The sequence below is a fragment of the Phyllostomus discolor genome, chromosome 1 (genome assembly GCF_004126475.2).
Source record: "Phyllostomus discolor isolate MPI-MPIP mPhyDis1 chromosome 1, mPhyDis1.pri.v3, whole genome shotgun sequence".
NCBI classification, from domain to species: Eukaryota; Metazoa; Chordata; class Mammalia; order Chiroptera; family Phyllostomidae; genus Phyllostomus; species Phyllostomus discolor.
The window spans coordinates 196,738,993-196,751,126 of NC_040903.2; the positions used below are offsets into that span (position 1 = coordinate 196,738,993).

General features: G+C 42.3%; 1 protein-coding gene across 6 annotated transcripts in view; it reads left to right on the forward strand.

Moving 5' to 3' along the window:
- The window catches only part of YLPM1 (YLP motif containing 1), a 61,790-nt gene that overhangs the window by 17,914 nt on the left and 31,742 nt on the right, over nucleotides 1–12,134 (forward strand). For 4 of the 6 annotated variants that reach the window (XR_004900065.1, XM_036012219.1, XM_036012209.1 and 1 more), the window contains exon 5: nucleotides 10,011–12,110. The exons of the other annotated variants lie outside the window; for them this stretch is intronic. Coding sequence is in view for 3 of the 4 variants with exons in the window: in XM_036012219.1 (XP_035868112.1) it covers nucleotides 10,011–12,110 (2,100 nt within the window). In the remaining variant the exon portion in view is untranslated. The remainder of the gene's footprint in view (nucleotides 1–10,010; nucleotides 12,111–12,134) is intronic. 6 annotated transcript variants of the gene reach the window in all.

Genomic DNA, 12,134 nt, shown 5'->3' on the forward strand with positions numbered 1-12,134 from the left:
TCTTTAACTTGACATTACATTACTGTGGGAGTCACCGTGTTGTGTGTGGCTGGTTGGTGCATTCTCATTCCTGTACAGTGTTTTGTTGTATGAATAAACCACAGGCTGTTTACCCCTTTAATGTTGATGGTCACTTAAGTTTTTGGTTATTATGAAAAGTACTACCGTGAGTCTTCTGGTGCCAGATGTCCCCCTTAGCTGCATACACACGTGTCTATGTGTGTGGGTGTTGAATTTTGTTTAGACCTATACCAAGGACTAAAATTGCTTGATCATGGGTATATATACGTTTTCCTTTGATAGATCTTGTCAGTTTTCCAAGTGGTTGTTACGATTTACATTCTCACCAGCAGTGATTCTGTGTTCCAGTTCTTTTGCATCCTCATCAACACTTAGTATTGTTAAACTTTAAAATTTTAGCCATCTGGGTGGATGTTTAATGGCATTGTAATGGGGCTTTAGTTGATATTTCCCTGATGGTGAATGAGGCTGATTCCTTTCCATTTGATTATTGTTCACTTGGATTTCCTTTTAGGAAATGCTAATTCAAATCTTTTCTCTATTTTTCTATTAGGTTATGTTTTTTTCCTTTGATTTGTAGGAGTTCTTCGTGTTCACTAGATATTAGTTGTTTATCCAGCGTGTGCCTAGATTGTCCTGACTGGAGCTCCCTGTACAGCACTTCTTACTTTTTGCAGAATATCAGAAAAGTAGTCTTCACCATTTACCATCTAGGTCCAATGGACACTTTTTATTTTTTAAATTTTAAGTAATTTTACAAAAAAATTTACAGACGTAAGAATAAAAGGAGAGTGAAAAACAACTTACTACAAATTCTAATTTAAAGAGTAAAACTCTTTACATCAAGTAAATTTTAGCAAACATCATAAAAGATGAAATAATTCTGTCACATATTCTTTTAGCAAGCAGAAGGGTCCAGGTTCTTGCCACAAAATATTATGTGAAGTCCTTCCTACTTAATAACTAAGAGGATGACAATACCACATTTCCATTCTGTTCATAGGAATGTGTTGTTCAGGCATCAGATCTTGAGTTTGAGAATATTCATTTAGGATATTGTCATCTGAGGACTCAGGGTTGGAGGTTGTACTTATGATAAATTTCACATCTTTATTAAAGCCTGGAGTGCAGCTACAGAGACATTTGTCTTTGGATTCATCTGATAATTTTGGTACAACTTTCTCTGTCACTCTTCTTTGTCCCCCTGGTCAGGAAACGAAGACTTCTGAGTTCTCAGTTGGCCTGCACGGAGCCCAGAAATGGGCTGCAGTCTGTGGGGCAGTGCAAGGGGATGCGACAGTGAATTTCACCTTTGCCTCCTCCTGGCAGGCAGTTCTGTCATTCTTTTATTGTCTTTGTATTTTAATCTTCTTTGGCATAGTTGGGGTTAGTAAGTAATAAGTAACAATGAGTATTAGTGGATTCTAGGATAAGAAAATCACAAAATATTTCAAGATATAGACAAAAATCACTTAGGATCTTACAATATATCTTAGATTTGTGAAAGGATCCAGTGGATCCCATATGGTAATTGCAAGATAATTTAAATTTTGTTGTTTTTTAAAAAGTGAATTTTCTCTTTGTTCTCTGGAAAGGCGGTAAGAAAAAAGTCATGAAATATCAATCTTTACAAGTAGAACTGTTAAAAAAACAACAACCTCAGCAACTGTAATTGGGTCCAGTGAACCCTGATGGACCCCAAGGACTAATGATGCCTTTGATTAATAGAAATTCTTTATTTTAATTTAGTTTTCCAATATTATCGATATTTTTTTCTTTATGGTTAGTGCTTTTTTGTGTGTCCTGTTTAAGCAATCTTTGTTTACTCGAAAGCCGTAAGTACATTATCATATTTTTTATTGTTTTACCTTATATTTTAAAATTAATAATCCATGTAGAATCGACTGCTTTTATGTATGGTATGAACTAGGGGTCCAAGTTCCATCCACATGGCTATCCAGTTGACCCCAGCACCATTTAATTGAAAAAGTCACCCTCTCCGTACTAGTGTACTTTGCAGTGTCCCCCTCATCATAAGTGAAGTGGTTATATGTGTAGATTTGTTCCCGGACTTGATTCCTCTGGTTTACTGGTTTGTCCCTGCACTGATGTCGCACGGTTTTAATTACTGTAGCTTCATAGTAAACCTTGATGTCTCTTAGTGTGAGTCCTCCAGCTCTGTTTCTAGACCAGAGGCTGGCAGACTTTTCTGTGAAGGACCACATGGTAAATATGCCTAAGCTTTGCAGGCCATGTTTGGTGTCTGTCAGATATTTGTCTTTCTTTTCTAGTTCTTTCTTATTTCTTTTTAAACTGTAAACATGTAAAAAAGTTATCCTTAACTGGACTTGGCCCATGGACTGTAGTTGGCCGATTCCTGATCTGGAGATTGTCTTAAGTGTTCTCAGTCCTTTTTACCTCCCATACAATGTTTAGAATCAGTGTGTCCACTTTCAGAAACCTGCTGGAATTTCGACAGGGATCTGTTGACCACTTTAGGAAGAACTGACATCTTTATAACATCAAGGCTTCTGGTCGGTCCCATCTCCGTGGTGACTGGTTTGATACCGGAATTGTGGACCTCTTCCACTCTGTGGCTGTCCCACTAGGAGTAGCAAGGGACCGTGAGCACTGTCATTCTTCTTTATGCTTCCATTTGTCACGGCTGTTCCTCCTTATAGGGTTTGCTTCTCTTTGGGAATTTTGATTTTTGGATCTTGGATATAGGCGTTATTTCACATGAAAACAAAAGGAATTTTTATTGAATTTCTTGGGGTGACATCGGTTAATAAAACTATTTAGGTCTCAGGTATGCAGTTCTACAATACATCGTCTGTATATTGTAGTGGGTGTTCATCACCCCAAGGGAAGTCTCCTTCCATCGATTGTTGATTATCCTGCCTTTACCCTCTTCTACTTCCCCTGGCCCACACTCTGCCCCCACCGAAGGAATCTGATTCGAGATTGTCACACCTTGTACTTCCCAAGTCTGCTGATTTGAGTATGTTTATATGTAAACATTGTGATAATCGGATAACTTATTTAAGGGTATTTGTAATCCTCCCTACTTCTTAAGTGTTTATATCCAATTTGGAGTATTTTTAATATAATTTGAAGTGTCTATACCTAGTTCTAATGGTTTCATACCTAGTTTTACAGTTTTTATTTTTTAGAGGTTTATAAAATAATTGTGCAGATAAAACTTTTCTAAATATTTAAAATCAAATATTTGTTTTCTTTTCATCTAACCAATGGTGCAATGCATGTGTTTTATGTGGTTGTATTTAGTGAATAGACACTATGTTCTTTATTTCAAATACATGCATTTATATGTTAAAAGGTCTTAGTATTTCATTGTATTGACTTAAAGATGGCTTATTTTTGTTCATATTTTTAACATGAGTATCTCAGTATATTTTAGGCTCAAAAGCTTAAAAACTCTTTACTTTTATAAATCTAAAAGGTTTTGATAGTTTTATGATTTTATACAACCTTGAACTTCAAAAATATTAAAGTGCAGTATTGATAACTAGTTGCCATTTCTCTGTAGTGTTGAAGGTATATTTCAATTCGTTTAATGTTTTGTAATTCCCAAAGTAAAAATAAAATAATGACCCTTGGCTGTTGCTCAGCAATTCAACTTGAAAGCAAAGCACCCTGCCCCTTCACGGAGACCGCGTGCCAGGTGCACAGGCTCGCAGCCGGCAGAACACGTCCTCCTCCTCCTCCACGCACATGTCAGTGCCCCCCACCTTAGTCTTGCCTCCGGCCTTTACCCGTGTGCTTCTCTGGCCTGGAACCCCTTTCCTGTTCCTTGTTTGTTTCACTAATTCCTGCCTCTCCTGCCCTCGGGCTTGCACTTTGGTAATTGTATGCAGAGATCCTTCAGTGAGTCAGATAGTGGGGATACCTTGTGAGCAAGACCAGCATGTCCCATATTTATTAAATTGTGTTCTGATTGTTGCTTTGCTTGTCTCTCTTCCTGTGGACTGTGAACTCCCTGAGGTTTGTATCAGTTTTATTTCCAGCACTAACACAGTCCCTGACAGTGAGTTAGCTTTGCTTATGCCGTGATGTCTCAGTGATGGGTAAAATTCCAAGGCACTCGTAGTTTAGTTAGGAAGGCATCTCGTTCACATTCAGAAGTGTACCACTAGATAACGTGTGGACAGCGGTTCTTTGTTGACTCTTGTACATGGGGGGGGTAGTCTTATCACTTATGTGAACTAATAGTGCTGAATCGAATACAAGGCAGAGGGTTTTATATAATTTTAATAATTTAAGATGTTATTCCAGGCACTTCGAATTAATAAATGTAACTTCAAGGAACCAAACCATCAAAAGCTCTGAAGCAGTGCTGTTTTCGTTCTTTGCAAAGGTGTGGTCTCCATGCTTAGCATCGTGTTGTAGCCTTTGACGAGTCTCCAGCCAGCCGCCTTCCCTCTGCCCAGCAGCAGCTGTGCTGGGCCTTCACGGTTTTGGATGTGGACATCTTCCCTAATGCCGCTCTCTGGGCCTCAGCAAACATCTTTGTTTTGCTTTGTAGCTTTAATTCAGATTCTTGCCTCACAGAGAAAATCGGGGCTTTCGGGCCCACTCAGTTCCTGCCTTTACCTTACCATCCTCATCATCTTTCTTTCTTTTAATCCTCACTCGAGGATATGTTTATTGATTTGAGAGAGAGAAGGTGGGGGTGTAGAAGTGGGGAGACAGACAAACAGAGACATCAGTTTGTTGTTCCGCTTATTTACACTTTCATTGGTTGATTCTTGCATGTGTCCTGACCTGGGATCAAACCTACAACCTTGACTTATTGGGATGACCCTGTAACCAACTGAACTACCTGACCAGGGCCCTGTCTTGTAATTTCAGAAGAAGCCTTTTTCCTGGTTAGGGATAATCCACTCTCTGCACTCTTAAAAGAAATACATTTTTATATTTTATCAACCTGATACATACAAATAGTTAAAAAAAAAAAATAAAACAGCCTTCCACTGTTCCAAGTCACCTTATATGTGATTCCTAATTACATCTTTTATTCTTTAGCTGTTTCTTTTGGTAGTTACCTTCATATCCCTGCAACTAGAGAATATGCTGCAACTTTCTTGACTTACACTTTTTAGATATTATATATTTACTTCCTGTACTGGTAAAAGTTTATTTAGTTCTTAGATTACTCTCTAACCCCATCTGCCCCATCTCTTTATATCTATTTGGATACATCAGTAAACAATGTTGATTGTTGTAGAGGTGGGCAGTGTACTATGATTTCACTTTCTTTTAATGTAATAACTTTTTCAGAATCTCCAGTTGTCTTTTTGAAAAACCTTTCAAATAATCCATCAACCCCAGATCCCAAAACACTGTCTCTCTTGAGGAAACCTCTGTCCCAAATTCATGCATGTTCTTGCTTTTGCCTAGACTGGTTGGCTGATTGGCTGGTTGGTTGCTCTCAAGATGTTGCCCTCCTATTTCCCTCCACTATCCTCCTGGATTTGGATACACTGTTTATTGAAACTCTTGGCTTCCTGTTTGTGGGTTAGTGCCTCCTCTTCCCTGAGTAATTTACCAAGAAACTGTGTATTGAGGGTAAACTCTCTTGAGTCCTTGCATGTTTGCAGATGTCTTTATCCTAACCTCACACTTATCCTTTGGATGTGGAATTTGAAGTTGAACATAATTGTTCCTCAAAGTTTTAGGTCACTGTTCTATTTTCTTCTGTCACCTAATGCAGCTATTGTGCTATTCCAATTCTTTTTAGACAGCTTCTCTCTACTTCCAGCAACTTTTTAAAAAAAATTCTGGTATTCTCAAATTTCAGTGGATTGTTTGTTTGTTTGTTTGTTTGTTTAGTTGATTGTGCTGCATACTGATTGAGCAGGGCCCTTTCTGTCTGGAGAAGAGAATCTCAACTCTGAGAAATTTCTTTGTGCTATTTCTTCATGAATTTTTTTTTGTCTTTTCTGTTTTTCTCTTTCTGGAACTGATTAGAAGAATTTTCAACCTGCTTGATTGATTATATTTGTCTTTTTCTCATTTTGTTGTACTTTGTGAGATACTTTTAGTCATTTTATTGCATTTTTATTTTGAGAATTGAAAGACTTTTCTACAGTTTTTCTGGTTCTGTTCCCTTTTACATATAGCAGTTCTTGGTGTGTGTGTGTGTGTGTGTGTGTGTGTAAATTCTCTCCGGTTTTCTGCATTACCTCTGTTTTCTCCATATTTGTGTACGGTTTACCTTTGGTCTTTCATTTTGGAGACATTTCTCAACTAACTGGTGATCCTCAGTTGTCCATCTGTGTTTGAGAGTGGGAGACACTGACAGGCTGATCAGGAGCTTTGCTCTAGGTGGTAGGGCAAAGAACTGCTCATGTTAGGGGACCTCACATTCAAGAATTTAGAGACATTCAGCCCAGGGAAAGGCTGGTTGATGGTTCTGAATGTAGATTTTAATTTACACGTTTTTAGCCCCCAAGTCTTATTCTTGTCGTTCCCTCCCCGGCATCCCTGGTGACAGAATCCTGACCGCCCTGGGTTTCTGTAGGCGAGCCGGTCCCGCCTTCTGCTGCCAGCACTCGAAACTGCAGCCTCTTCCTCGTCCCTGTGTCCCCCACCCTTCCTGTGTGTTCTTTGTCTTTCAGAATTTAGAAACAAAATACTCATCTGCTGGTGGCGCCCTTCTCTCTGTTTTTAGTGGGTCTGTGTGTTTGTTGTTATGACTTTAAAGTGTCACCTTGGCTAGGCTGACGCCTGTTTCCCAGAGTTCTCATTCTTGTGTGTTTCTGATTAGGGTGGGTCATGAGGAACATTTCTGTACCCATGAAATATCCCTGGACAACCAAAAACATTCTAACCCTTTCCCCAGAAGAGGATATAAAATCCATTTTATTTCACCTTTGGAATATCTTCATCATTCTTCTAGCTGGTTCATACTTCCTCTGATATTTTATAACAAATTCTGATACAGAAAGGTAACAATTATTAATGCATCTTAAGTGCTTGGGTTGCAGGCCAGGCTCCCAGTAGGGGGTGCTCAAGAGGCAACCACATACTGATGCTTCCCTCTCTTTCTCCCTTTCTCCCCATCTCTAAAAATAATAAATAAAACCTTTAAGAACACATTTAACTAGTATATGTACATATTTAAGCATATAATATCAAATTAAGGAAGAAATACTCATCTGTCACAGTCCTTATTCCTACATCTGGTCACGTAATCATAGTTGGTTAGTGTTTATAACTACCTTCTTTCACTACCCTTTCAGTATTCCCTTTGCTCTCAGCAAGCACCTGAGGCTGGTCCCGGTTCCTTGCCTGGTGGGTCACCCAAACCTTCATTCTTGAAAGGTCTGGGCTATTTGCAGTCCTGCCTAATTGTGTTACTGTAGTTTTCCGTTGACTGTAACTGCAGGACACGGAAGTACTACGGTGCGTGAGAAGATCTGCTGCCCAGACAAGACTCCGCCTCGCCCTCGCCCTCGTTGTGTAGGAGTAACCCAGTTTGCCCTTGAAAGTCAGGACCGGCGCTCGCCGGCCAGCTCGGTGACTCCCTTCTTTGCCTGTTGACGCAGAACCCGGAGTGGCCAGGTGGCAGTCTCAGCTCGAGACCGATGGAGTCATTGTTGTGTCCTCTGATGGGAGAGCATTCCCCCCTTTGGAGCGAAGGCTTCCAGACCAGCAACACTAATGGCACGGGGATAGGAAGTAAAAATGTTGCTGAGACTGAATTTATTACCCTCCCATGATTTTTCCAAATGAGTGAAACAAAAGCCTACTTTTCATTAATTCCTGAAAGGCATCCCTGTCCACGCAGTCATCTAAGCCAGGAACCTTGGAATGGCACTAAATTCTCCCCTTTCTGTTGTCATTTAAACCCCACCTATGAGAAAAGTCCGTCTGCTTTAGGGAGCATTTGAGATCTTGCTTCCCTGCAATTGTCCTCAACTTGGCTCAAATAAAATCTTACAGGAAATTTTTTTTTTAAGATTTTATTTATTTTTTAGAGAGAGGGGAAAGGAGGGAGATGGAGAGGGAGAGAAACATCTGTTAGTTGCCACTTGCTTACACCCCAGTCTGGGACTGGCCCATAACCCAGGCATGTGTCCTGACCAGGAATCAAACCGGCAGCTCCTTGCTTTGTGGTGCATGGCCCAACCAACTGAGCCACACCAGTCAGGGAAAAATCTTACGGGAGTCTTTTAAAAAATTCTATCCATTGTAACTTCCCTCGCATCTCTTGCTTTTCTCTCCTCCTCTACATTTTCATGTCGGTCACTGCCTTGGACCTGGGGGCTTCACCTTCACTTACCCAAATTGTGGAAACAATCTATGACAAGTTTTTCTCACCTATCCACATGATACTTTTCTGCTAGAGCAACTTAAAAAAAAATCAGGTCCTATTTAGTGGCTCTAAATGCTTATAAGATAATTTGCAGTTCTTACCCAGCATAATTAATTCATCCATTATAACAAGTCCAAAGTCACGTAGTTTTAACAAGTTAGAGGTTTATGCTCCCTCAGGACTTACGTGATGGCTCTGCAGGGTCAGGATCCAAGTTCCTTCTGGTTTGTTACTTTACCGTCCCTTAGTATGTTGCCCTCAACCATACGGTCCGAGAGAGCGTTCCTGCCATGTTAGAGCCAGCACGAAAAAGGAGGTGGTGAAGAGGAGGATGTGCCCAGAAGGAAGAGTAAGTCATTTTCGTTCTCAGCCCACTGGCCAGAACATGACTACAAGTTGTAGCTGCTAGAGAGCTGGAAAATGAGAGTCTTTAGTCCGGCCAGCCTTCTTCCAGCTGAAAGTGGGGAAGCTCAGTCAATGCAGAGAAGGGGAAATGGATACCGGAGGAGCACCAGTAGTAGGGTCTGCCATACAAGGCATACAAGGTCTTCTGGACACTGACGCTTGCCTGCCTCTGTACCTTCTCTCTCAGTGCGCTTGCCTTCCCACTCCTCCTCCTTCCCCAGCTCTCCCCGACTCTGTCTGCTATCGGTTTCGGCCATGCCAAACTGTGTGCGTTTCCGTACACGCTCTGCTGGCATGTTTCTCTGCCTCTCCTCCTCATGCTTCCTTAGCCTCAGATGCCCTTGCCTCCCACCGCCTTCATCTCTAACAGCCTCTGTTGGCCTGATCCGAGAGGAGTTGTCCTTCAGACTAATTTAAGCATCTTCTGTCATATAAAGCCTTCATGAACAGCATTCCCCAACCACCACCCCAGTGGAATTGACCGTTCCTTCTTCCGCTGCCCTGGTCATATGCAGGGAGACTTTAGTTAGTCATTACACGTGTAACCATGTTTAATCGTAGATTCTCTTTACTCTTGATTGTAAGCCCTTTGCACAGATGACATTTATTCATACATCCCTTGCCTGTAGTGTAGTGTCTAACCGATGGGATGCACGCACTGAATACTCACCGCAACCGTGAGTGGGTCCACGGCAACAGCATCTCTGTCCAGACTTCTAAAACGTCAGGGCGCACAACTAAGATACGGCTGGCTGCTGGTTTTTAAGACTTTTGTCGATGAGTCAAAATGATAATGCTAGCTCCAGCGATATTTATAATCATAGTGTATTATCTTGTTAATTGTCTCATAGTTTTTAGTTATATTTTAAATTTGAATGTACTCTTGAAGATAGCTGTGGAATTTTTTTTTTCCATTAAAATGAGTGGACTTTTCTGTCTACTAAGGCACAATACTTATAATTGTTTTTTAACAATTCAGTATATCAGTGACTTGCTGCAGGAGATGTGTTGAAGTGAAGGACATGAAACTGACAGGATTTCCAAAGCCTGTCCTGAGACCTTCAGAGCACTGCCACCGCGCCGTGCCGGTTCTGAGTCTCAGAAACCTCAGGGTTTGTTTGATGACTGGAAGAGTCAGTGTTGTGAACAGATTCTAAGGCAAGGTTGCCTCAGATATTTTTACGTGGAGAATTTTTTTTTTCTGCTTTACTGTCTTGAGTAATATCTTTTGTTTTACTTGTAGATTTGATGGTCCTCGAAGATTTGAGGATTTAGGGTCAAGGTGTGAAGGACCGAGACCCAAAGGGCCTCGTTTTGAAGGAAATCGCCCCGATGGGCCAAGACCCAGATATGAAGGTCACCCAGCAGAGGGCACTAAAAGCAAATGGGGGATGATTCCCCGGGGGCCAGCATCTCAGTTTTATATTACCCCCAATACATCCCTAAGTCCTCGACAGAGTGGACCACAGTGGAAAGGCCCCAAACCAGCTTTGGGACAGCAACATCAGCAGCAACCTAAGTCACAAGCAGAACCTCTTTCAGGAAACAAAGAACCATTAGCAGACACCAATAGTAACCAGCAGAAGAATTTAAAAATGCAATCCGCTGCATTATCCATTGGTGCAGATGTAAAGGATGCCAAGGCGGCTCAGTCAAATGAGAATCTAAGCGACTCTCAGCAAGAGCCACCTAAAAGCGAAGTCTCGGAAGGGCCCATAGAGCCTTCTAATTGGGACCAGAATTCTCAAAGTATGGAGACTCAAATGGACAAAACCCAAGCTGTTACTCAGCCTGTATCCCTTGCAAATAAACCTCTACCTACTCAATCTACTTTTTCCTCAAAAACAGGGGGGATGGAGGGAGGAGCAATAGTAGCGGCATCATCATCGACTGCAGACAGTGAGTTTAAGCCTTTAGGTATTGGTCTGCCCCACTCTGGAGACAACCAAGATAAAGGGCTGCTTCAGCCAGATAACAGAGATAAGTTAGACAGCAGCTCATCTTACCGAGGTCCTGGGCAAAGCAGAATGGAAGACATGCAGGATAAAGGACTAGTAAATAGAGGTCGAGGCCAGGCAATCAGCAGGGGCCCAGGGTTGATCAAGCAAGAAGACTTTCATGATAAGATGATGGGTAGAAGAGAAGACAGTCGAGAGAAGATGAGCAGAGGAGAAGGCAATCGGGACAGAGGGTTGGTGAGGCCAGGGAGCAGTCGGGAGAAAGTGCCGTGTGGTATGCAAGGCAGCCAGGACAGGGGTAGAGCCGGCAGCCGAGAAAGGGGACCACCTCGGAGGGCTGGCAGTCAGGAGAGAGGACCCCTTCGAAGGGCCGGGAGTAGAGAAAGAGTTCCACCTCGAAGAGCTGGGAGCAGGGAGAGGGCACCACCTCGAGGGCCTGGCAGTCGGGAAAGGGGACTGGGAAGACCAGATTTGGGCCGTGACAGAGGTCCATTTAGACCTGAGTCAGGAGATGGGGAAAAAATGTATCCTTACCACCGAGATGAGCCACCTAGAGCTCCGTGGAACCATGGAGAGGAGAGAGGGCATGAGGAGTTCCCTTTAGATGGTAGGAATGCCCCAATGGAACGAGAAAGACTTGATGATTGGGATAGAGAGAGATACTGGAGAGAATGTGAACGGGACTATCGAGATGATACTCTAGATCCATATAACAGAGAGGACAGGTTCCCAGCACCACCATCTCGATCTCATGATGGAGATAGACGAGGCCCGTGGTGGGGGGACTGGGAGAGAGATCAGGATATGGACGAGGACTACAGCAGGGACATGGACAGGGACATGGACAGGGATATGGATCGGATCGGAAGACCGATGGATGTGTATGATAGAAATTTGGATAATGAGTGGGACAGAGATTATGGGAGACCGCTGGATGAACAAGAATCACAGTTCCGTGAACGGGATATTCCATCTCTTCCACCTTTACCGCCCCTCCCACCTCTTCCACCTTTGGATAGATATCGGGATGATAGATGGAGAGAAGAAAGAAATCGAGACCATGGGTATGATCGAGATTTCCGTGATAGGGGTGAGTTGAGGATCCGAGAGTATCCAGAAAGAGGAGATACGTGGCGGGAAAAGCGAGATTATATACCTGACAGAATGGACTGGGAAAGAGAACGGTTGTCAGACAGATGGTACCCATCTGATGTGGATAGACATTCCCCCATTGCGGAACATATGCCCTCCTCACATCATTCTTCTGAAATGATGGGGTCGGATGCAAATTTAGACTCTGACCAAGGCCTTGGAGGGGTAATGGTTCTCAGTCAGAGGCAGCACGAAATCATTTTGAAAGCTGCACAAGAACTGAAAATGCTTCGGTAAGTTGACTACTTAAGATCATT